The sequence below is a fragment of the Acomys russatus genome, chromosome 9, assembly GCF_903995435.1.
Source record: "Acomys russatus chromosome 9, mAcoRus1.1, whole genome shotgun sequence".
NCBI classification, from domain to species: Eukaryota; Metazoa; Chordata; class Mammalia; order Rodentia; family Muridae; genus Acomys; species Acomys russatus.
In genome coordinates this window covers 49,322,613-49,349,882 of record NC_067145.1, presented here as the reverse complement: position 1 = coordinate 49,349,882, position 27,270 = coordinate 49,322,613, and the positions used below count along the sequence as shown (strand labels likewise).

At 43.6% G+C, this 27,270-nt stretch overlaps 1 protein-coding gene across 1 annotated transcript in view; it reads right to left on the bottom strand.

The window, feature by feature from the left end:
- St8sia6 (ST8 alpha-N-acetyl-neuraminide alpha-2,8-sialyltransferase 6) overlaps window positions 1-26,503 on the bottom strand; it is a 130,709-nt gene extending 104,206 nt beyond the window's left edge. The window contains exons 1-2 of the mRNA XM_051150899.1: window positions 26,341-26,503; window positions 25,737-25,838 (exon numbers count right to left, since the gene is read on the bottom strand). Coding sequence (XP_051006856.1) covers window positions 25,737-25,838; window positions 26,341-26,441 — 203 coding nt within the window. The 5' untranslated portion in view covers window positions 26,442-26,503. The remainder of the gene's footprint in view (window positions 1-25,736; window positions 25,839-26,340) is intronic.
- Between the last annotated feature and the right edge of the window lie 767 nt (window positions 26,504-27,270).

Here is a 27,270-nt window from a genome sequence, read left to right as displayed (position 1 = left end):
AGAAAAACAAAGGGAACAAAGGAGACATAATCAGTGCTCGGTTCAGCTGTGAACAATATTTACACTCGTAGTAATGCAGCAGAATACAGAATTAATTGGAAATTGGCATGAGAAAGTTGGAAAATGGGGAGACTAGCAATACATTGGGTATGAGTACAGGTGTATCTGACGGTCCCTTAATGGTGGCAGTGCAGAGAAAAACTGACCCTATCCCCGCCACCAAGCACTAGTTCAAGTCACAAATATATGAATTCTTTTTCTTAAAAAAAATCATTATACTTTTTGGGTTTCTAACCATTTACTGGGTTACTTGGCAAAGCAAAACAAACAAATGAAAAGGGAATGTGAAAGGAAAGTAAAATAATTGAAGCTATGTAATTTAAGTATACGGGATTTAAATATTCTAAATATAAATTGTAACTGTGTTTAGCCTAGTTCAGATAGGAGTTTATGTAGCCAAGGCTACTACTATTGAACCTGTTATATAGCTAGGGCTCTTTGTACTCTGATCCTCCTGCCTCAGTCTCCCAAGCATTGGGATTATAAGCCTGCGACACCATACTCAGCATTATGAAGGGAAATTCTTTAAAGTATTTTCTGTGTGTGTGTATGTGCGCACATGCACATGTGTGTTCTGTGTAAGCATGCACATGCAGAGGTCAGAGGACGTCACAAGAGTTGATTCTTGCCTTTCACCATGTCTGTTGGTTCCAAGAACTGAGCTCAGATCTTCGGGTTCGGTGGCAAGTGGCTTTACCCACTGAGCCACCACCTTACCAGCCCACGGAGAGTAATATTTACACCAGACACCACAAACAGAGGCTAAATAGATGGAGGCTGCGTTTACTCTGAGGAACAAGCAGGTGCTCTCGCTGATGGTAACTCTCCTTTATGCCAGGCTCTGGGACGCTTCCATTGTTCCCTTTACTCCTGCCTAGCACAAGAGATGGAGGAGCAGGAACTCTGAAAGGGTAGGCCAGTTTCCTAAGGCTACATAGTTATGTAGGTGCTATGGCCTGAATGCCTGTGTCTTCACACCAATTTCACAATTCAAAGCTGATCACCCATGCAACAGAAATAAGAAAAGGGCCCTCAGGAGGCGAGCCAAGTCCTCACAATGGTATTAGTGTTTGTCCTACTTTGAATCTGAAATGTTACCCACAGTTTTGGGTTTCCTAGCCAGTGGTGCCATCTTCGCAAGCTGTGGCACCTCTCAGAAGAGGGACGGAGCAACTGTAACTGATCTAGAACCTTTACAAAAAGGACCAGAAACTGCTTGGATAGACCTTGTGTCATGAAAAGATGAAGGAAGAAGGTATCCCTCATGAGAAAAGATTCTCACCGGATCTTCATGTTGGACTTCACAGCTTCTAGAACAATGGGAAATAAAATCCTACCACTTATATTATCTAGAGGTCTTTTTTATAGCAGCTCAATAGACTAAGATAGCAAAGAAATTTCCTGAGGCCAGTGTTATGAGATTGCTCTTTGTCCCTCAAAATTCCCAGGCTGAAGGTCCAATATCCCCATCACAAAATGGCAGGAACTTTTAGAAGAGAGTAGAGTTAGATGAGGTCATGAAGGTAGGGCTCTGAGCAACTGCAACTAGTGTTCTCACAAGAAAAGACATCCAGTCCCTCCTTCCCCCCTCCCTCCCTCTTTCTTCTTACCAAGAATGACCCATACTGACACCTTGATCTTAAGCATGAGCCTCCAGAACTATACCAAGATGTGTTTCTATTGTGTAAGCCACTCCAGTTGTGGCTATGGTGACTGAAAACAGGAGAAGATCCGGGCTCATCTTACTCCATCCTGTCCCCTTAAGCATGCTTATTTCTTCTGCCTCAAAAGACCCCCTCCTCTCCCCCGTACACATACATACTTAGGTGCAGAGGCAAATATATCCACTTGCTACCCAGAGCTTTAAGCCTTTGGCTATAGCCACTCTAGAAACAGTGGATTTAAGTCCACAAACATTTAGCTTCTCTCATTCCACACAGCTCACCTTGTGAGTAATCTGAATTCCCAGGCCGAGTTCAGCACAGATGGCTTACTTAGGTAAAGGGACTCTCTGACTCTCTCTCTCTCTCTCTCTCTCTCTCTCTCTCTCTCTCTCTCTCTCTCTCTCTCTCTCTCTCTCTCTCTGTCAAATCCCTGCCTGAAGTGGCAATTTCAGCTCAGTACCAGAGTCCTTGTCTACTTGTCCATCATGCTCCAGGTTCTGAATCAATTCCAACACACCCCCTCCACCACCCCACGAATAGTAATCTAAGATGCACTTTGCCAGGCATGGTGATATACACATGTCTGTGAATCTCAGCACTCAGAAGGCTGACCTTGAAAAGCAACCATAAGATCAAAGCCGGGCTGAGCTACACAGTGATAGAAATTTTTGCCTAAAGTTTGTCTTCCACTGCCATACAAATAACAAATCAATTCTGCTTATAGGAAGTAGAAGCGAGCCCAGCATCCTGCACCTTAGAACAGGCAACTTCCAAAACCTCACTCATACTGTTTTATGTCTGTGTCATGGGATAAAAGCACATATGCTGATGTCCTGTCTCCATTACCTTAGCATATTACCATAGTTGGACCGAAGCCTTAAGGATGTAATTGAGTTAAAATGAGACCCTTAGGTCACCATAAGGAACAGAAACCTGGTACAGACACAGAGGGGAGATGATGTGACGACAACCATTCCCAAGCCAAGGAGAAAGGCTGGAGTAGACCTTAAGCTTAGGTTGCCAGCTCATAGAACAGGAACAAGAAGTTTCCGTTCCATTCACCCAGCCCGTGGCGCTTTGTTATAGCTGCTGAAGGAAACTAATACAGTCTATAGTTCCATATCCCCAAACTTGACTGTGCTCCTTTTACATCCTAATTCCGTCCCATCACCAACACTTGAAGACTGAAACCCCCTCATGTGTCTTCTCAAAACCACACCCTCATCTTCAAATCATGGGTGACTACTCAGCTCCACCCTAATTTCCAGCTGTGACACTCCCTTGAGTTTTTTCTCAGCCTTTGGCTTCTTCCCTTTTTGGTCTAATTTCTAAGTCAGAGGAGGGTCATAAGCCCCAACTGGGGCTGGAGAGATGGCTCAGAGGTTAAGAGTACTGACTGCTGTTCCAAAAGGTCCTGAGTTCAATTCCCAGCAATCATATGGTGGCTCATAACCACCTATAATGAGATCTGGTGCCCTCTTCTGGCCTGCAGGTGTATGTGCAGGCAGAACATTGTACACATAATAAATGAATAAATCTTAAAAAAAAAAAAAAAAGATAGCCCAACTGATCCCAAAAAGATCCTGAGCCAAGGCACCAAGGCAGCTACTCATAGTACAGAGATCTTAAGGACTGACTTACTTCACAGGACAGGGGCTTGGTACACACCTGGGTTCAGGCCTGTGTCTCCCCCAACACTTACTAACTGTGGTGACTATCTCAGTGGGCAGATGCCCTGCTTCACACAAGCTAAATCACCTCTCCAAATTAGATCCCTATCTCACCACTCTTTCTGAAAACCCTCCAATGGGTCTCCACAGCCAAGGACAGAATGCCTGAATTATTTCACGAGAACTGCTCATTTGCTTGCTAACCGTTGTCTGCTGTTCCATCTTGGGGCTGTGGCTCATCAGTGGGCATCCTAGACTCAAGCTGTATTAGTGGCTCTTATGCAGACATGACCAAATACCTGATATAAGCAAATCAAGAAAGGAAAAGCTTGCTCAGCTTATGACTTAAGAGGGTTTTAGTCCGTCACAATAGGGGAGGTATGGCAGAATAGGTCAGTCTGTGGCAGTGGGAACCTGTTCACATCCCATCTGGCCAGGAAACAGAAAAGCAAGACAAGAACCAAGGTCAATCTCTAGGGACCTACATCCACCATTCAGGCCTAAAGGCTCCCTGAATAGCACCACCGACTGGGAAACCAAAACAGGAGCCTATGAGCAACACTTTTAGGTTCAAGCCACACCACCAGACACCCTGAAAAGATTTCATTCTCAAATGCATCTTGTCCTTTAAGCCCGGCCTTTTTGTGCACAAGTGTCTAGTATCCTTTGGTCTCTCTCTGTTTGGAACTGTACAGTTCTGAGAATGGACCAGCTCCCCTGGCTTGCCTTCCTTGGGCTTTCCACTTTCTGTGCTTGGACTTGTTTCCAGGACAGCACTTGCTCCAGGTGATTGCTGCATATGACACATTTTGTTCCACACACAGGGATGTGGGGCCCTTCTTGAACAGGGAGGGACACCTCCTTTAGGAGTAGGTCACAGGCCCTGCCACTCTAGCCGGCTGTGTTATAACCTCATAAAATCCCTAGAGATTAAGTGATTGACGTGCTCTGCTGCAGATGCTAAGGAGTGAACCTGGCAATCACCTCCCTAAGGCGAGAGGAATGGTTTTTTTTTGTTTTGTTTTTTTCCGAAATAGAATTAGTTCCCACCTGCATCGCCACTCTCCTGCGGTCCAGGCTCTAAGATAACAGCCTATGTCTCCAGCACCATAAATATCTGCTGAAGGATGAATGAAGTCATTAATAACCTTTGACTGTGTGCTGGAGTCAGTGCTCTGCTGGGAAGAACATTTCCGAAAGAAAAAGGAAAATCACCCCCTTTGAGTCTGGATAGAATTGTTTGGTCACAAATCATTCTTTCCTTAGGGGACTGGCTTTTAATGAAAATCACAGTGAATGGGGTGGACACGCTCATCCCTTGGACCTTGCTAAAAGGACAGAGCAGTCACCCACAAAGCCGGTTCTCAGTGAAACAATGAGGTCTCAAAGCACCACAACCAGTGGGTTTAACGACTCTTCTGCAGCAGAGGAGAACTGAGCTGTGTGCACTGAATCACATGCCTGCCCTTTAAGGGTTTGCAAAGATTTCCTGAGACAGGTTAGGCCACAGGTTAAGCTAGGTAGCGCTAACCTCCCAGATTCAGCAAGGACTCTTGTGCAGAGTCCCCAAGTGTATTCCAGTGAAGGCTGCTCCCCCCGACCCCAGGGTTGCACACAGGAGACACAGATAGACCTCTAAAGCACCCCTCTCCCTGCGGGCTGTTCTGTATTCTTTGTTGCTGTCCCATATCTGATTCATTAAGTCTGACTTCATAGTCAGAAAGAATTCAAAGATGCCTGAGCTGATGAGCTGATCAGCCAGCTCCAGGATGATATATGGCACCCAGACCAAATGTCCTCAACCGGACATCACCCCCAAATCTTCTGTTCATGCAAGCCTAATTAATTCAGGATCACCAACTGCCTCAAGATTCCATAGAAGTCTTGGGAAATCACCCTGCATGTCCCATGGAACGTACAACTCAGTGTTGTTTCTCCAACCTGAAGCTTAAAAAGAGGGCATAGCCTTTGGCCAGGGCTGGGTTACTAAAACATATCTGTGTCTTCCTTTTTCTTTCTGTAAAATGAGAATTTCAGTAGTCGCACATAATCTCATTGCTGGAACGATAGAATGATCCCATGTACATAAAGCTACAGAAGCTTGGCACACAGTAAGACGAGCTCAGTAATTGCTAACACTCCCCAATTCCGTTGAGCTTGGCACAATGCCCTGTGTATCACGGGATCTCACATCTGAGTGACTAGTGTCTATCTTATGAACACCAATTTAATACTGACACAAATAGCCTAAAAATTTGGTAGGGAAATGTAAAAAAAAAAAAAAAAAAAAAAAAAAAAAAAAAAAAAAGGAACGGCAGGCATGCTGACAAGATTTATGTCAACTTGATGCAAACTATAATCATCCTCAATTGAGAAAATGCCGTCGTAAGATCCGGCTGTGGGCCAGCACGTAGAACATTTTCTTAATTAGAGATCAATGGAAGAGGGCCCAGTCCATCCCTGGGCTGATGATCCTGGGTTCTATAAGAAAACAGGCTGAGCAAACCAGTAAGGATCAAGCCAGTAAGCAGCACTCCTCCATGACCTCTGCATCAGCTCCTGCCTCCAATTCCTATCCTGTTTGAGTTCCTATTCTGGCTTCTTCAATGATGGACTAAGATGTGGAAGTGTAAGCCAAATAAACTCTTTCCTTCCCAACTTGCTTTTTGGTCATGGCGTTTCATCACAGCAACAGAAACCCTAAGACAGTAGAGAAAACTCATCATCTGTGTCTCCCTCACCATGCCTCTGTATATTACTTGTGGACTCTTTGGCCTTAATTTAGACCTCTTTATAAATACTTACATCTTCTGCATAGCCCAAGAACATAACCTTTGCTTATATGTGTCATTTGCTATTTAAAATCAGCCACATAGGCACATAAAATAACATGACATCTGTATGCTCACAGGTATCTCAGTATAAACATGGTTATTTTACTACATTTCCTACATCTATTAAGTTTAATTATATAATTAATAATGTGACTTTATATTAAAAGTAATAGCACTTTCTGGTTTTATAATTGTCCCTTCTTACAAAATAGGTCCTCAAGCAAGGGATTATCCACTTTTTATGTTGGGTAGTATTTTATATGTGGATCCCCTCTCTTAGAATGGGATATCTACAGTCTGTTTGTACAGTTACAGCATGTGTCAGCCTTCTGTTCCTTTTCATTGCTGACTAATATGCCGTGAATAGATATGCCCCATTTTGTTATCTATTCACCAATGTGCATTATTCCATTATTTGAGTGTTATAGATAATATCTCTACTTGTGCTCACAAGTAAGTCTGTCATACATTGGCATATATTTTTACTTATCTTCAATAGACACCTGAGAATGAATCATATGACAAGTTTAACTTTTTTAAGATCCTTTCAACCTTAGCCAAATTAGCTGCTCTGGGACCTTCCCTGATGTCTTGATTTCAGGTGAGCACCTCTAAGCTTCATGGTCAAGCCTGCACACTTTTAACAAGGAATGTTTGTCTCCCACCCCTCAGTATGTCAGTGTAGGAGGAACAGCATGGGTAACAGAGATGCCCCGTGTGTTGTGCTGAGGTTCATTCTTCTAAAGGAAACGGTTCGTTGGAATGCAGAGGATGCTGAAATACCACGGCAACTTTCCTGCAAAGTGTGAGGACACAGGCATAGACATCTTTGGCCATGTAAAATGGACTTGACCCTTTCCTCAACCGAGCCTCCCCACTGTGGACACTCTTAAATGAGAGTCTAGCTCTGGTTTCACTCCCTGATGGGTGTTCAGATGGGGGATTACTGCAGGATTTGGAGACAACGCCCATGGTTTTCACACAGTAAGACGTAAGAAAATATTCCACAAAAGACTATTGATTTTTAGCCACTTCTGTAATAATTTCTCAAATATAAAACCTTGCCGCAGGGTCTTAGCTTTCCATGTGGACTCCCAAAGAAGACACAAAACTACTGGGCCCTGACTGCTTCTTCCACTGTGTGTCAAGAACCTGGACCATCACCCTCCCCCCACATCCAGATCTACCCTGCCTGCCTGAGGAATAAACCTTAGTGTGGGTCTATCAGAGCACTACACTCCTGAGGTTCAGCAACAGAGCCTCAGCTAGGGAAGGAACTAAACACCATTCTAGAAAATAGTGTCTCATCGAGGCTTTGATTTGCATTACCCTGGTGACTAGTGATGCTAAACATTTTTACATGAGCATATTAGACTGTGTATGTGTGTGTGTGTGTGTGTGTGTGTGTGTGTGTGTGTGTGTGTGTGTGTGTGTGTAAAGGTCTGAGTTTACTGCTTTGGCTTGAATGTTTCGCCCAAATTCACGTATCAGAAACTAAATCTTCAACTCAAGTGTTGGGAGATGAGGCCCAATAAGATGGGACTGGGCCATGTGGACAGAGTCCTCATGGGCAGATCGCTGTCACTGTCAAGGTGAGTTCTCATGAGAGGATGTGACAAAAGCAGGCCCACTCCTCATCCCTTTGCTTCCACATACACTTGCTTGCCCTCCTCCTCTGTCCACTGTGAGTTAACACAGTGGGAACTCCTTGGATGTTCCCGCCTAGTGAAGTATCTATTCTGTATAAATGGCCAAGTCTATGCCAGTCTACCACAGAGGCAGGAAACTGATAGACCTTTATCTCTTTGCATGGCATGACCCAAATGTGCCACAATTATTTGTTAAAAAGGCTATCATCTCTCTACCATCTGGAAATCTCACTTTCAAATGTGTTAATTCATTTAATTAATTTCACTTGAAAGACTCTGTAAAACACATTTATTTTAAAAAATATATCTTTTCTGAAAATTCCACATTTAAGATGATATCTAAACAGCAGCTGGACTCTGATTTTAATTGTTTCCATAGTAATGATCATATAAAATTTTAACATGATGCAGTATTTATTATCACCAATAAATACTTATAAAAAAACAGATGTTTATATCACATTGGGGTCACCAACTGTCACAGACACAAGGATAAGTCATAGAGGCCTTGCTTGACAAGGTTCCAGAGACCTCCAACTGTCCAGCATGATCTGTAGACATCCAGAACAGCTGTTGAGGCTTTGCTTGACAAAGTTCCAAAGATTTCAGGCTGACCACCACTGCCTCTAAATATTATATATGGTCCAGGTGTAGTTTTGTCTAAAAATTTTCCTCTTTTTTCTCCTCAAACTGTCTTTTCTCTTTATCTCTGAGCCCTAAGGAAATTCACACAGGGAAAACTTTTTTCCCACAGAGAATGTTGAAAGAGGGCATCTGGACAAAGGCTTGAGACAATGATAAGAGGTTTTTTTTTGTCCTGACTGTGAGCACCCAAGCAGAAACTGCAGGAAAGAAATTTAAGACCTTGACATAATAGTACCTGGCTAGATATTGCTACCTGTAGAAAAGTTTCTTTAGAATCTACTTTGAGAACAATAGAAGGTGTGCTTGGCAGGTCATGCTTCAAAGATATTTTACAATAGAAGACCCCTTGGTAGTTAGCCTAGGCTTGGAAAGCACACCTGTTGGTTTAGAACTGAGAATAAGTCAAGTGTTTTTGTTTTTTGTTTTTTTGTATTAGAGAATATTTAGCTCAAGCTATGTTGCTATGGCAATCCTGTAAACACAATTACTTTAGCCCAGGGAGATTTATGATTAAACTTTCCCAAGTATTGTTTAAGAAATAATAATCAGGTTATGCTGACCATTGCTTGGAAATTGATTGATTTTTGCTGTATGCTTTATTGTAGGTTATACAGAACTGTTTGTATTTCTTTGTTAGACTATTCTCTTGCTTTGTTGACTTTTAAATGTTCTATTGATCATAAAAGATGAGAAAAATCATGATGTAATCTGTAATGAAAAAATGAACTTCACTTTATTTTCTATTTTTTTATGAAGTTCACTTTAAATAAAATACTGGTGTTGGCCCAAGGAGAATGGCAAGCAAGTAACAGACATGAGAGAGTAAGCTAGAGTGAGATAGACAGCAAGAGAGATAGAAAGATGGGTGATAGCAAGCAAGGAAAGAGAGAGGGGGGGGGGAGGGAGAGATGTGACAACGAGCAAGGAGTCAGACAGATAGCAAGCAGGACAGAGACAGAGAGAGACAGAAAATAAAGTTCTCCTGGGCTTTGAGACCTTCAGCTTGTACTATATATGCCTGAGTCTCCATATATTTCTTTTTCTCCCATTCCTCAACCTCTCCTCAACAACTAGTTCCTCTAGCTAGCTGTTCAACCAACAGTTGGTTTCCCCTAACCAGCTGTTCACCCCCTGCTCAATTCTCCCTACTGCAGATCTACCTCTCTTCTTCTTCTCTTCTCTTCTCTTCTCTCCTCTCCTCTCCTCTCCTCTCCTCTTGTCTTCACTGTTCCCAGAGCTGGTCTGCAGGAGCAGTAACCAACAGTACTTACTTTCGGGGTTGGAGAAAGCTCAGTGGTGAAGAGAAATGGCTGCTCTTTCAGAGGACCTGGGCTCAACCCAGCACCCACATGGCACCTCACAACTCCAGTTCCAGGGTATCCAACACCCTCATGCAGATGTACAGGCAGACAAAACACCAATGCACATAAAATAAGATAAGCAAAATCATTTAAAACAAAACAAAACAAGACAAAAAACCCAGACATCCAGAAGGGACTGGGAATTAAAATAAAAGAAAAATGGAGAAAGCCTTATATATTCAAAATGTTATCAAATCAGTAACTATTTTCAGGGTTCAGCTTTTTTAAGGAAACAGTCTAGGGTTAAAATGTATAAGAGAACTGCGTATGCACTAGTGTAATGCTATAACATTGAAAGATTTATACGGACATCTTCTAGTTTAAAATACGTCATTTTGCAGCATCCCAGCATAAATCTGAGTAACACTAATTCTTTGCTCTGAAGATGCATTTTTATCATTATTTATCTAAAGTTAACACTTCAACCAATACAGGAGGTAAACTTTAAACCCCTTCCCAGATCTAGCCAATGGTCAGAATATTCTCCACAGTTGAGTGGAGAGTGTGATATGACTTTCAACCAAAAGTTTCTAGTTATCTGTGGCTTCTCAGAGAGTGTTCAGAACTTAAAAAGAAGCAAAGAAGGTTAACATTGCCTGAATGCCAGTCTCTACAGTTTTGTTTTGTTTTATTTTAACTTACAGAGGAGATGGGAAGAACATGAAGGAAAGGTTTAACTGGGGGAAAGGAAGTGGGCCAATATAGGAGACACTGAAAGGAGGGGCAAATAAAACCTAGGTTGTTTGATAAAGTCTCAAAGAATCATATTATTTCCTATTTACAAAAGCTTTATAACACATACAAATATTATGCATCTTAAATGAATTTATGCCACTTGGGCTGACAATACTCCTTCGAGAGACACAGACTATCTAACAGAATACCCAAAACTAAGCATGAGACATCTCCATTTGAGTTGTGGGGGTTGGGGTTGACCAAGGCACTCCTAAAGCAATGTTGCCCTTGCCTGCCTCCCAGAGGTTGAAGGTAAGCCCTCTTGCTGAGGACACCATATACTTCAGGCACAGGGTTACAAAGATTCGAGCTGGATCTAACCATGAAAGCCTCCTTCCTTCCATTCAGTTTTCACAGCACCAGAAAGTGCTGGGCAAGCTGCCAAGGGAGAGAAGCAACCAATGGTCCCTTCCAGCTATGACATCTATTGACTACAATGACCCATATACCAAGATGACCTGTGGTTAGTAAGGTCATGGATCTTAGAGGAGAAATGCCCAGCACCACTATCCTGAGTGAATAACTCCTAACTGCACTCTAAAACTTAGACTCGCAGAAAAGCGTAGCTCTCACACTGCATCAAAGAGGTTTCTCTCGTCAGCAAACAGAGACCAGCACAGAAAACCACAACTGAGCATAAGGCAGAGATCTACTGACCATGGGGAGCCTGGCCCCTAACAGATACTGCTGCAACACAACCCCTGCAATCTAAAGTTCAGGAATCATTTCCAAAGATCCAATGGAAAGATTGTAAAGGCTAGAGAACCAAGAAATCTGCTGTGTGGTTGTGTCTCCTAGAAATGACTGGGCACTGCCACTCATGACAGTTCAAAAACATGGCTACCTAAAGAAGACCTGGACAATGACAGCAAAAGTACACGTGCAAATTTTCATGAGGTTCCATCCCCTGGACAAAGAACAACAGGCAACTGGTGATGTCTGAAAGAGGGGAAATCCATCTCTCCCAGAGATGAGCCTCCTAATTGGTTATCCAGTACAAGGTGGTCAGCCCTGAAATTAGACCCCTAGAAACACTAAACAGACTCAGCAGGTTGTAGGTACATACATATATGCTGCTCCCTATTTGAAAGTGGGGAATGTGGGATGGCTGAAGGGGGCGGGGGATTAAGGGGTAAAGTGATGTCATTATATTTCAATTAAAAAATTTAAAGAGTCTTCCTTTGTATAAATGCCATATATGTTTCCCCATAAGAAATGATTATAAGTATGAGGTGTTTTCTTGGGTGTATGTGCACATGTGTGTTCATGTGTGTAGATAGATGCTTGAAGTGACCTTTGAGTCCCTTCCTCCATCATTCTCCATTTTGGTTATAAAAATGTGGTCTCCAGCTGAACCTGGAACTTGCTGACTTCAGGTTGCAGTCTAGCTATCCTGCTTGCCCCAAAGACCCTCTGTTTCTGCCTCCTAAATAATGGATTACAGGCATCTGTCCCCTTTGTTGGGACTTTACATAGGTCTGGGGCGCAAACTTCACTGCTCACGCTCATGTTGCAGGATTTTTCCCACTGAGCCACCGCCCCAGTCCCCTAAATATGAGTTTTAACTTTGCAGGATTGATTTGTCCTCTTCCAACTGTTACGTTATTCTATGTATTCGCATGCAAACTAGAAACTTGGCTTTTGCTGTCACTCACTCACACTCTGCCTTGTATCACTGAGTGATCAAGATTTAAGTCCATTATGAAGACAAGGCTACAGGGCAAATCCCAATATGCGACTCTTGTAGACCCAAGAAGACATACTGTGTGAAAGACCAAGTAAAGGCTACACCATACTGCTGCCTGCTGCAGGAAGAGAATTTCTCAGACATTAGCTGTATATAGTAACTACTTAAGCACCTCCAAAAGCATCGTGAGTATTAACTGAATTCTAAAGTCAAAATGACAAAAAAAAAAAAAAAATGCCTAAAGATCAATGTGCAAATAGTAAGTCTATGCTTAGGAACATATTTCATTCTCTTGACATAAGACATTATCAGGGCTGTGGAGATGGCTTAGTCAGTAAAGACCTTGGGCACAAACTTGTGGCCCTGAGTCCCCAGCAGCTATGTATGAAAGCCAGGCATGGCAGCACATGTGTTTAACTGCTGTGCTGTGGAATAGGAAACAGGAAGCTATCTCTGGCTACCTGGCCCATCAGACAAGTACAATCGCTGAGCTCTCGGTTCAGTGAGACACCCTATCTCAAAATCTAAGCAGAGAGCCATTGAGGAAGAGGTCTGCTGACACATCTGGCCTCCATATGCACATCCATGCATGCAAGCCTTCACACATTTGCATGTACACATGCACACGTGTGTGCAAACACATATATCAAAAAAGAAAATGAAAAATGATACCATAACATCAAGTTTTGCAATTATGAACTATATCCCATACAATAATGAAAGATGAGATGTAATCTCAAAAAGGAATATACAGAATATTATATCTTGCAAAAAGCCAGCATAGGAAGGTGCCACTGGTGCCACCTCACTCAGCCAATGCTCCAGGAACCAGTGAGAAGTGTCAGTTATTTGCAGAGTTAATGATCTGACATAAATTTCATGGAATGCTGCAGCTTTAAAAAAAATTATACATTAAAGAATTACAGTGTACTTTACAATGACTACTAACTAGCAAGGTAAGATAACACAATTATTTTACAACCACTGCAAAAGAAGAGGTTGCACCCTATAAAATTATCTTCAGAAATAATTATAGTCGTGGATAGGAATGTTCCCAAGAATTACTGACAGATTGTCTGAAGTCTGTATAAACCGTTTACCATGCCTGGTAAAAAACAGTTTTGGGTTTTTTTTTTTTTTTTTTTTTAAAGAAATGTAAAAGAACCACAAAGGCAGGCTGTCCTGTCCTGGCAAGCTAACACGCTAAGTGCGTGCCAATAAGTACATGTCAGGAGAGTCACCTGTTGTTGTTCAAATCTAAAAGCATCCCCCAAAGGCTTGGGTATCTAGGGCTTGGGTGCTGGCTTGTGGGCTTTTGACAGATGCTGTAAGCATGACGGGGTTAATTCATCACAAAATGGACTGGTAGAAGGCAAGCCTTGCTGGAGGAAGCAGATCACTATGGGGACAAACCTCTGAAGCACCCACACTTCCTCTACGGTTCTATTCTTCCCACTGTGAGGAGTTGAGCAGCTATGCCTCACCGCCAGCCTTCCACCGATCTGCTATGTCCCAACCTCAGGTCTAAAGTGATAGAGCCAAGCTGGCTATGTACTGAACCCTCTGCTGAGGTGTCCTTTCTCCATTAAGATGTTTTTCTAAGCCATTTTGTTAGCAGAAGGCTAGCACACCATCATAAGGACAAAAGCATTCATAAGGCATCAAGAATAAGAAGACCTCTCTCGGCAGTTTATCTCCCAAACCTCAGGGGCTCTGGAGGGCCATTCTCTTTCTGCCCCAAATGAGATGGTAAAACCATGAGCCACACAGTCCCCAAAGACTGACTAAAACAATCGCCATACTTGGTTTGTGTTTCTTTCCATTTTTCTTCTTGGGCTCTTTCCCAGGGCCCAGTCCCCTGCTCATTACTTCTGCTGCCTGCCCATAATCTCCCAACATGTCTGACTTCTCTCAACATTCCAGTGATCCAAGGGAGTTCTTATGTCACTCACAGGTAACCAGGGATTTTAGCCTTTCAAATTTATGGTAATCCTGGTTAATCCAAGGAACTGACTGTTCGTGAGATAGGCCAAGGGACACAAGGCAGTTTGGATTAATCACAGAGATGTTACTAGCCTTGATTGGCTCTGCTGGTCACATGAACTGAACTATCTGACCAATGTTTTCCAGCCATGGAAAATCATCCCAGTACCTTTGTTGAAAGGAGTATGCCTGGTGCGGCCAACCTTCCCTGCCGGCGGGTTACTTGTCTGTGGATCTCTCCAAACATAGACAGAAAATATATATGCCAGGGTGGGGGCTATGTCTCACTGAGTAAAAGCACATGATACATAAGGGGACCTGAGTTAAATTGCCAGAATTCACATCAAATATAGATACAGAACACAAGCATCTGTATCCCAGCACTCCTGTGGCTCTAACAGGAGTTAGAGACAGAATCTCTAGCAGCTTGCCGGCCACTCTTACAACGGCAGCTGAAAAACAACAATGACACTCTCAAGTAAGGTGAACCATGAAGCTTGACACTCAAGGCTGTCCTCTGTCTTCCACATGTGTGGTGTGTCAGATGTACCTGCACTCACACAGGAACATCCCCCCTACTCTTAATTCATGGCAACGTGATTTAGGTATGCAGAAGTCGGGCATACGTTATGCACAAACACTACACTTTCATATAAGAAACTCGACCCATTTCCCTTGGACACCAAGGGACAATTGCACTGAAGTTCCATAAACATGATGGCAAATAAAATTCTTGTTTTCAAATCCAATGGCCTCTGGGCACAGATGGCCACAGCCACCCCATTTCCTCATGAACTTCTACTCTGCATGCACCTGCCTGACAAAGAGAAAACAATAGAAGGTTTTCTTCATGTCCTTCATGCTGTCCCTGGCGCTCCTGCCATGGGAGAACAAACCCAGAGAACCCAGGAGGAATGGCAGCCCATGCTCCGGAGCCTCTATCTGGACTGGCTTCTTGGGACACAAGCTCTGAAGCTTTTCCAAAACAGGACAGCTCATGGAGAGACATGGAGGTCAGAGAACAGACATGAAAGAAGATTCCTCTCAGGGAAGCCACAGAGAAGGCCGCATCTAAACCAGAACAAACAAGAGCTCCTTCCCGGATTAAATTAAGACACAGAACTGGGAAGAGGATAAGGGGCAGACACACGACTCGGAGCCTCCTTGTGGAGTAGAAGTCAGACTCGAGGAAACTTTAAAGCATTCTGAATTTTAAAAGTCAAAGCACATTAGTATTTTTACTTCTCGTAGCACAGAAGCAAAGACACAAAAGCCCAGTAGCCTCTCTGACTCGGGTGATGCTCAGTCACAGGCCCCTGCCTCTGCCCTTTAGTTCATGCTGGCCCTGAGTGCTCTGGAGCCTGCAGTTATGGCGCCAGTTTGAGCATGTATAACAAAATGCCAAAAAAAAAAAAAAAAAAAAAAAAAAAAGCATTATTACAATTTCTAGGATTCAACAATAGAATGGAAATGGTAAGTGATTTTCCCCTTCTCCTCAACTATTTACATTCTCCAGAAGACACACAAATCCATCCAAAATGACAATCCTGGGGATGGGTGGCAGCTATTTGCTGCTTCAGAAAGCCATTCCTTTCAGAAAAGAAATGCTGTTCTATTCAGAATGTGGGGGGAAGTGCCAGCAGGAGGCGTAAATTTCACCTGTGAAACAGAGCGAGTCCAAAGTAAAATACTAGAGAGGCAGAGATTCTGGCTTCCCACCCATGGTCTGCCTCTCTTTCCTGCCCAGACCAGAAAGTCAGCTAACTTCTCCCACACAAGCGGGGACCTGCTTCCTACAACAGGAAGAGGCTATTTAGGGGGCTACCTTAGCAAAGGATACATCCCCCTCTTTCCACATCCCCTTGAGAACATGCCTCGATGATAATATATTACATTATATGCTAATTATGTTTGTTATATTATTGTTATTATATATTATGTTATACAGCTATAATAAAGTTATGGGAAGAATTAGAAAGGAAATCAATCACTAATTATGCCCTGGCATGTGAGGATGCTGGCAGACACCCACAGAGCTAGGTGAGTTCTGTCCCCTGGGGATTTAAGTGGCATTTGTCATACTCCATTCCTAGCAGCAGCAGGCACTGAGAGCACCCAGGCATACATGCATGTGACGGGCATTAAAGCCAAAACATGACTGTAAGAGGCAGTGTTGGGCTCTGGAATTCAAAAGCTGATAATTAGCGAATTATTTTATTGTATTTTTTCTTTTCAAATCCACACTTTAAATTTAGAAATTTGTTGGAGAGCTTTCTGGCTCAGCCTTGCCTTTGGTATTTGCTCTGAGAAGGGGGCGCTGGGTTAAAAGCAAGAAATCCTAATGTCTCCGGTCTGGTGACACAGGGATGGGGAAAGATCTCCTTTGGTGGCACCTGAACTAAAAGCAAACTATTAAAAATGTCACAAAATTCTAAGACTACACTGTAGGAACAGATAATTGCTTTTAAAATGTAGGAGAAAGTCAGACTTCTGAAAATTATTTACTATGAGAAATAGAAAACACTTTTAGAAAGCAGGTGTTTCACGTTCTCAATCTACACATGTCTCTTAGGGTTTCTACTGCTGTGAAGAGACACTGTGACCACCGCAACTCTCGTCAAGTACAACATTTAATCGGGCCTGGCTTACAGTTCAGAGACTGAATCCATTATCACCATGGTGAGAAGCACGGCAGCGAGCAGGCAGACATGGCGCTGGAGAGGGAGCTGAGAGTTCTACCTCTTGATCCGCAGGCAGCAGAAAATGAATTGCCACACTGAGGCTGGCTTGAGCACGTGAAAGACCTCAATGGCCACTCTCAGTAGCACACTTCCTCCAACAAGGCCACTCCTGCTCCAAAAAGGCCACGCCTACTAACAGTGTCACTCCCTATGAGCCTCTGGGAGCCATTTTCTTTCAAACTACCACAACAACCACACACCAAGTAAGGAAAGTGAGGCTACAGGGAGAAACTCAGTCTATAAAGTACCTTGAAAACATGGTCATCAGCACTCACACAAAATGCTGGATATGATGGTGTGTGCCTGGATTAACACTCCTCTAGCTGAGAAGGCAGACACGGAAGACTCCCTGAGCTCATCAGCAAGCTCCATCCGGGTTCAGCGAGAGACCCTGACTCAAAGATTCAGATGAGGAGTGACTGAGGAAAAAGCCCAACACTGACCTTTGGCGTACACGCGCGTGCGCACACATACACACACACACACACACACACACACACACACGTACACACGTACACACGTACGCACGTATGCATACACAAACACAAATAAACACACAAAATATTTTAAGAAAATTAAAATAAGTGTGTGTGTGTGTGTGTGTGTGTGTGTGTGTGTGTGTGTGTGTGTGATAGAAGCCTTTATGTTATGGGATAGCCTGAAGAAAAAAGTAATTAAGAACAAAAATGTAATCCATTTTCTAATTTAGAGAGGACAAAAAGGAGAGTGGATGCTATGGATTAATAATTCAGTAACCCTGAGGACACATAGAAAACCCATCCCCGGAGGCAGGGCAAAGGGCAAAGAAAGCATCTATCTGAAGGAGAACTCAAGGGGTCTTCATGGAGCAGAAAACAATGAGCCACACCACAGAGCTCAAGCAGATACGGGGGCTCCTGGAATAATCACACACGGAATTATGAGATTTTTCAAATTTTAAATTAGCTAACCCTGCTGCCTAAAGAGACAACATTTTAATCTAGAGAGACTATTGTGTAGACATAGCATTGTGAAGGATTTGGGGTTTTGGTTTGGTGAGAGAGGGTCCCTTTTTGATGTTTTGAGCCACAGTCTGATGTAGCCCAGGCTGGCCTTTTAACTCAGAAGCCTCCTGTCTCCACTTCCCAAGTGCTGGGGTTACAGGCATGATATGAATGGGGCCTGGAGCATGCATACACATGAAGTGAATATACATGCATGCATGTGAATGCCCTCAGTTGGAATCTAGAACCTTCCTCAGTAACTTTACTCCTTATTCATCAAGGAAGGGCTTCTCAATTGAGCCCAGAGATCACGAGTCCAGAGTACAGCTAGCATGTATGTGAGGTTCCAAACTCTGTTCCTTATGTTTAATAAGAAGATGCTTTATCCACTGAACCATCTCATTGGCTTATATGTTTTTGTTGTCTGGACCAAGTAAAATGAATGATTAAATCAATCACTTCAGAAGCCATGAAAATAAAATTGTCAAAATCTCTCATTCAGAGATCTAAATGTCAGAAAATGGAGAATGATGTCTACAAAGTTTTAGGGGGAATTTTGTTTGAAGTTTTAAAAGGAGAAGTGACAGAATGCCTGCCTAGCATTCACAAAGCCTTAAATTCCAAAATAGCAACAACCAAAAGTATTAAGAAGGAAAGAGAACAAAGAAACTGAAATTGCTATCCTGGAACTGAGTACCAGGGTTGCAGAGAGATTGACATGCACATCCCATGGCTAAAGGCACTGAAAAGCTTACACCAACTGACAAAGAAAGAAATGAAAACAAAGACACAACAAAGAAAGCGTAATTTAAAATGGCAAAATCTAAATGATAACTTCTAGGTTTTTAAAGCAATTGTTGCAGGATATTTGATAATACCGTGAACCCTGAGATGGTGCTGCTTATTGGAAAAACCTGTTTTTAGTTGTGCTGTGGCTCAGCCCTAGCACACTCCTGTAATCCAAGAACTTTCTGTAAACAGGGTTAAATAAAGGCAACCACAGTTCAAGAGGCAGAGACAAGCAACCAGTTAACAGGGAGTTAACATAGGAAAAAACCATACAGAGTGAAAGGAAGTCTGCAGGAAGAATAAAGTCACACACAGGAAGTAGAAAGGAGGGACATTCAGTGTGAAGGGTTTTTAAGACACTGTGGAGATGGAGAAGGAGCGTCTTCCTTCTGGGACTTTGGCTAAGTAGGAAGGTCAACTGGATGCTTTCTCTCCCTCTCTGAGCTAGTAGGCTTGCCCGCCACCCCCCCCCCCCCATGATGTGACTCCTGAGTCTTTATTGGTAAAATTGAATAGTTGGGATCTTGTTTTAAAACAACACACACTAACTAGATTTAAATTTGAAAATAATTTTCAAAGAAGAAAGCATTTATGAAAATAATAGCAACACTCACAAATCTCACCTCTTGTGCTGCGTGCCAAAATAAGCTTTAATGGGTCAATTTATGTGTACTCAAATTAACTATTTTTAAACTAGAGATGTACATTTACTTTAATGTTAAACTAAAGTGAAAACTAAATCTGGGAAGAGAAGGGAAAGATGAGGAATACAGCAACAGAAAGACTGAAAACTTCCATAGAGTAAAAAATTAGGTATAAATAAAATACAGAAATATATCATGCACAGAGTATAAATTTCTTATGTGTGATATATATAAACTTCTGATAAATCAGAAAGGAAAATAAAATGCCAATGGAAATATATTAAAAGTCAATTTAGAAAAGAAAAAATACAAATGTTAAAAATCTAGCACAATGAATGAACAAGATTAAGGCATCAATTTTACTTCTTAGGGATGAAGTTTTGAAAATGGGGGTGGGGAATACGAACCATCTCAACATTAGGGTCAGCTGTCACTCTTGCATGCTGCTAAAATTAGAAGAGACATTGTGACAGCTTGTCACACAAAACACAGCAGCATTTTGAATGTTCTATGATGAAGCACCTCTGCTTCTAGGAATTTATCCAAATAATCAGAGGCCTAAACACACCCAGGGAGCATGCCAAAATCAAAGATGATAAATAACCCATGTGACAAAAGGACAAAACAAATACATTAAGGAACATCTCTACGATCTACTGTGCCTCAGAAAGCATGTTGCAGAAGAAAAGATATTATATCCACAATCTTACAGATGTTGTTTAAAGTTGTTACTCTGTATCCATAAAATGCATAACAAAATTGCTAAATATATACATACAAACACACTGAGAAGGAAAAAATTACTAGTAGCCATCTTTTGTGTGCTAAAATGACTGGGGATCTTTCTTTTCTGTGTATTCATTTAAAGCATGTAAAATGAGTTCTCAGAAACTCAGAGTCTCCATTCTCGGGGTCATATAAACAGGAGTGTAACACAATTGGCATCTGAACTCTGCCTACTCCCAGGTCTTAAACTGGCACCAGCCAAGCACAAGGCAGGGTCACAATAACCAAAGGAAAAAGGTCATTAACGTGAACAGCAGGCAAACTAAAAGTGAAGGCGCAGTCCTAACATTCTGGAAAATTTGTGTCCAGATACTCCAAATGTGCCAAGACAGACAGCAACTTACCAGAACGTCCAAAGAATAGCTGCGGATGGCCAGAAAGCCCCATGAAGCCACAAGAGCCCAGCTCATCACCACCGATGTTGAAGCTCCAGTGGAAACTGCTCCAAATGGGTACCAAGCCACAATGAGCATCTGTATAGTTCCTGGGATGGATTCTGGGAACTCCAGATCAGCTGTCACAGAAGCATGTGCTAACCATTCAGTTCTTCATTTCTAGTAACTATTTAGAAACTCACTTATTGGGCTGGAGAGATGGCTCAGAGGTTAAGAGCACTGGCTGCTCTTCCAAAGGTCCTGAGTTCAATTCCCAGCAACCACATGGTGGCTCATAACCATCTATAATGAGATCTGGTGCCCTCTTCTGGTGTGTAGGCACACATAAAGGCAGAACATTGTATGCATAATGAATAAATAAAACGTTTAAAAAAGAAACTCATTTATTGATACTGCAGCAGAATTTTACTAGATTTCTCTTATAACAAAATTTAAAGTAATATTATTTAAGAAAATATTAATATTTAAGAAAAACTCAACTACTTAAAGATTTTAAATTAATACCCCAAATTATTAGGATATAAAACAAAAATGGTTTAGGTGTTATTGCAGACACATGTTCCTATCCCCAACTATTAACATATTTAAGATTTGCTTTATTATTTCTAATTATGTGGTGTGGGGCACAAGGATTCTGTATGTGGGCATGTGCTTTTGAGTATTGGCACTCACAGAGGCCAGAAGTACCAGATGCCCCAGGAGCTGAAGTTAGAGCCAGCTGTGAAAACCCAAAATAGGTGCTAAGAAGCCAACTTGGGTTCTCTACAAAGGCAGTACATGCTCTTAACCCCTGAGCCACCCCTCAAGCCTGTGTGTCTGTATGTGTGTGTGTGTATACATATATGTAACATATATATATATATATATATATATATATATATATATATATATATTTAAAGTCTGAATACTATGTACTAAAACTTTAAAAATGAGTCCATGGCTAGGGAATGCAGCTCAGTGGTACAGTTAACATGCATAAAACTATGAATTCAATTCATAATATTGCAGGTAAAAATATTTTAAAAGTGATTCCAAATCTTCACTCAAAGGAAAATTCATAGTATTAAAATATTTTCATTATACGGGGAAAGAAAAATGCATATAATAACTCAACCCTGCACTTCAAGACACTGGGAAAAAAAGAATAACTTTTCTTAACACAAAGGAACTAGAGCACAGAAATACACTCAAGGAGAAGTGAGTCTAACACGCCAAGGACAGACTTTGACAAGGCTTACGTGAAAAAGAAAGAATTCATTGTTATTGTTTAAAAGTTGTTAGTAAATCTTGTCTTCTGACTTTAATGCATGGTCTTCTCCTAGGCAATTTCAAACACCCTGTGGGGTTCATGGAGAACCTGAAGAGTTCTTACTGAAAAGCAAATGTCCTCCTTTAGGTGAAAGGTCTTGCTGCACTTACCAGAGAACTTTCCAGATGGCCCTTATATGCCCCTTCCACACTCAACCCTCTCACTGGGAAGATACTTTTCCAGTCTCTGCCCTCTGCTTCCCATAACTTACCAGTGAAGCGTATGTTTCAATCAAGGATGACTTTCCACTGGTGTTAAAAGGACAAGCATGGGTTCCGCCTAACTGAGAGAAGAAGGTAGCAATGACAGAAGAGTGCTGCCATCTCCTCCAACTTTGGCTGTGGTGCTAGCCAGCTGGAACTGAGTGACAGAAGCAAACATTTCAGTAACAGACTACGTGAGACTGAAAGAAATCTTCAACAGATCAGGATGCTCTCAGGCTTCGGGAGTTCCAGGAAGGGCAATGCCCAAAGAGAACACAAAATCCACAAGCTGAAGCTCCTAACCGTCTCAAACAGAAAAGGGACTGACCATCAAACAATAAAGGCACTGGGTGACTGAGCACCAAACAGAAAAGGGGCTGAGTAACTGACCACAAAACAGAAAAGGCGCTGGGTGGCTGACCACCAAACAGAAAAGGGACTGGGTGGCTGACCACCAAACAGAAAAGGTGCTGGATGGCTGACCACCAAACAGAAAAGGGGCTGGGTGGCTGACCACCAAACAGAAAAGGGGCTGGGTGGCTGACCACCAAACAGAAAAGGCGCTGGGTGGCTGACCACCAAACAGAAAAGGGGCTGGGTGGCTGACCACCAAACAGAAAAGGCGCTGGGTGGCTGACCACGAAACAGAAAAGGGGCTGGGTGGCTGACCACCAAACAGAAAAGAAGGGGCTGGGTGGCTGACCACCAAACAGAAAAGGGATGTTGCTTTGCAGATAAGGGAATTAAAGCATACCTGCCCCTGAACTCCTGCCCCATGTATCTAGATGTCATCTGAGAGTAAAAAGCTCTCTGATACATGAAGTGTGTACACAAGAGAGAATGGATGTTATCAGAAAGAGTTGCTCAAATTGTCACACACACATGCATGCACAAAGACACACACACACACACACACACACACACACACACACACACACACGAGCTTGTGAATGGGCTTTTGGCTTCATGTGGCCTGGGTTTGACTCCTGGCTGCACAACTCTATGACATCAGGGAGTTAATTTCTAATCTATAAAATGAAGATAATTGTTTCTTTTAGCAGTTTGAAAGCATAAATGAGTTAATAAATATAAAGCATTTAGATCAGTGTCTGCTGCACAAGTGGCAGTCATGGCATATTGGCTACTCTTATTTCTAACATCAGTAACAAGGAAGTGCAGACCAGCCATCAAGGAATGAAGAAGTGGAGACATCGCTACATAGCCAAGCAGTAGTGAATTAAAATTTGTTCCTCTGCTCCATGAATAATAAAGATCAGGAATGAAAAAGATATAAAATAGATCAAAAGACAAAGAGGTCTTTTTTTTAAACAAACACAGAAGTCTTGTTTAAATGAGAGGAATCTTTTAAAAATGGACCACGTTTGGTAAAAATATGAATTACCTATATTAGTTCAAGAAGTCTGCCAAGTAAAAGAGAAAGATACCAATGAAATAAAAATCCATCAGTGGCCTTGGGGGAAACTGGGAGACACCTGAAGGAGACATGCTTTTGAATCTCCGCGACAGAAAAACCCCAAGATGAACAATAGCTGGATTACTGTCTTGCAAACAGGTCTCTCCAACTTCTGTACATAGGGAAAGCCACTCTTTCTGTGTACATAAAGTTGGGTGAAACTGAGTTACATATCAATGTTTTTCTCAAATGTCTCATTACTCCAGGGTCCCCTACTGTCCCTAACTGTCAGGAGCCATAGGACCTTGCCTGACCTGCCCCAGTGGCTGAGAGGCCCTGCTGGCTGAAAGCCACAGCTGTCTGCATACTTGAGATAATTATTCTGCCTGGCAACCACGAAGATCCAGCCTGACCTTGAGAAAGAGAACATTCGGTGTATCGCGACTTCTGAATAATCGTCCCACTCCACACCTGCTGTCCTTGGGCCTGGCCCAGAAGATTTTGTAACTTTCCACTGCATTCCTTCCCACCCCCCCCCCCGCCCTTTCAGAAGCTTACTTTAAATTTGGATACCCCCTTACAATAAACGGCCCTCAATAAGCAACGTTTTCCTGGGCCCATGTCTCTATTCTTGCCCATTCTTCATTCACAGGTCACGACCCTCCTCGCCACTCCACAAATAACTGAACACGCGGGTCGGGGACACCTAACAGAGTATAGAATTCAAATGAGGTATCCGTGGCAGCCTGAAATAGTTCCTTGCTGCAGAGCTTCTTCCTAGTACTTCTAGATCTTTCTGAGGATCAGGCCCAGAGCCTTGTGGCTCTGGGAATGTTCAGTCATGCAATCAGAAGATTAAGGTGGATCCAAAAGCCAAGAACACACAGAAGGATGAAGAGGAAAAGAGATTAAAAAGAGAAGAGGGAGCGGTATACAAAATTGCCATTGTAATAGCAACGCAGAACAGGCGCAGCATGTTGCGCCCGTAGAAGTAGAAATTGATTCAAGCCTTCTAGGAAGCAATTGGAAAGAAGTGTGATTTGGAACATTAAATGCACGTTCACTTTGACCTAATAAACTGCCTTTCCATCAGTCCTTCTTAGGAAATGAGTCTGAAATGAAGATAAAGATTTACATACAAAGATAGATTTAATATAATATCTCCTAGCAAACAAAACAAAATGAAAATAGGAAAGCATTTATGTGAGAAAGGCAAAATTATTTCAATAGGCTATGGAATACTAGCATGGTGCATCACTAATAACAAGCAACATTGGTGGGGGTGAGAGGCAAAATAACGTCCAGGTCTTTGGTCCTTTTGAGAGAAAAGATGACATACAAGCTCACATATATTTGTCATACAGGAAACGGACATTACAGGAACCTAAAATAAACCAATCCCAACCTAAAAATACTACCTGGTTCTGAGGCTCTAAGTAAATATTAATTTCTTTTATGTATTTCCCAGATGTCTCTCTGCATTAAGTTGTACTGTTTCTATAATCAGAAAAAATAGATATCCAACCCTTCCTGTACATAAATACACATTCATGCACTAAGGGGAAAATGTAAGTCCTCATACATTTAGGACAAATACATTCATAACACAGGGAAGAATTGCTTTCCTTCAAGCCTGAGTCTCAACACAAATGCACTTTAAAGCATAGAAAACAAAACAAAACAAAAAACACACCAGCCAAATCCCTCAGTGAAGACAGGCGAGTGGCTTCTCTGGGGTTTTCCACACGCCATTAGCTACAAAATTCAGCACCCATCTTTTAAAGTGGGGCTGTTTTAGTGTCTTGTTTGGAAGACTACCGACATAGAGACATGTGTTTTTAAAAGGTTGACATGCATACTTCTCTCTCTCTCTCTCTCTCTCTCTCTCTCTCTCTCTCTCTCTCTCTCTCTCTCTCTCTCTCACACACACACACACACACACACACACACACACACAGAGAGAGAGAGAGAGAGGAGAGAGAGAGGAGGAGAGCGAGAGAGAGAGAGAGGGAGAGGAGGAGAGAGGAGGAGAGGGTGGAGGGAGAGAGAGAGAGAGAGAGAGAGAGAGAGAGAGAGAGAGACAGTGTAGTGTGCTCCCAGGCAGATCACGAAAGCGAGTGCGAGTCCCACGGGTGCAACATTTCCCAGTCCTTGTCCACCCACCCGCCCTAAAGCCCTCGGTACCTATTCCTGGTGTGTGGTGCTGGGGTCGTTGGTGAGCTCCAAAGTGTCCTGAGCACTGCCGAAGTGCCGCTGCGGTCCTCCTTGCTTTCCTTCACCACCAGCCTGCACAGCCAGCGAAAAAACTAAGTTATTACACTACATTGGAAGCCGGTGGCTGGCAGGCTAGGCATTGCGCTCCAAACGCAACCAGGGCATCTTCGTGCACCCCAACTCCCTGGGTTGCTCCCCAACCTTGGAGTTAGGGAGGAAAAAAACCTTAGAACAAGAAAACCAGGTGTAGGATGGGGGAGTCCTGGAGCCTGGCGGGAAACCTCGAAGGCAGGTTCCTATTTGCAGCTCCCTCACCCACAGCGACACTATCAGGAGTCCTCAAAAACCCCGACGTGTCACTGCCCACTCCATAACATGCCACCCCGGGCAAGCGTCGCCTCTCGGCGACCCCCGAGACCCCGCCCCCGCCCAACCTCAAGGAGGTGTTTGGCCAAAAGTCTGTGAGTGGTCAGTCACAGGGATCTTCCCGCGGGGTCGCCGGGAAGCAGCGCCCAGAGAATGGCTTGGGTGCACCTGACTTAACGGTTGGAGCGAGCTGAGGCCGGGGAATTACCTGGAGCGGTCGGGAGCGTCCGCCGGCCACCAGAGCAGACGCAGGAGGAGAAGCAGCAGCAGGCTGCCTACCAGGATGAACAGCGTGCCCACCAGTCGCATCCTGAGCCTTGGGCGCCCTAGCCGCCAGAGCTGCCCTGGCGAAGCGCAGCCCGGGCGGCACCGACTCGCCGCTCCGGTCGCCGCCGCTGCCGCCGCCGCCACCGCGGCCGCTGCCACGCACACCCCCAGCGTTCAAAGGCGGTGGCGCGGGCCCGCACTCTTGGGGACAGCCGGCAGCCCAGCCTGCAACAGTGTTGCCGGGCACCGAGCCGAGGAAGCTGCGTCCCGGCTCGCTCGCTTCTTCCAAGCCAGTCCCGGCCGCCGCCGAAGCTCGCGGTCGGCTAAGAGATGACGCCCCTCCGAGCTCGCCGCCTGTCCTCCCGGAGGCGCTCCGAGCCGCTGCGGGCTCTGGTCGCTGCAGCCGCCGCTGCCTCCTGCCGCCGCCGCCGCCGCCGCCGCCGCCGCCGCTGCCGTGCGGGGTCACCTGAAGGTTGGGGCAGGAGCTCCCAACTCCGCGCTGATTGGGCTCCAACTTTTCCGGGCTCTCACCTTCGCCTGAGGGCGCGCAGCTCTTGGGAAGCCTCACGCGGCCCACTCAATCACCCCTGCGACTCTGCTAGTTCCCTGAGCTAGGACCTGGAGGACTGAAGACAAGAACAGAAAGGGCCCACTTCAAAAAGTTTGCAAACGGAGTTGCTCAGCTGTATCCTCCCACGTGCCTGAAAGCTGCTAGGGACTTGGTGATATTCGAGTAGACCTTGACAGTGCATGGAAGTAGTCACCTTCCCTCCGTGAATTGCAAGCAGCTCACACCAGTTACCATGAAATCTTTAAGGGTGACTAGTCCACACACCTGTGACCAGATCCACTCCTCCCTGCTTTTAAAAAC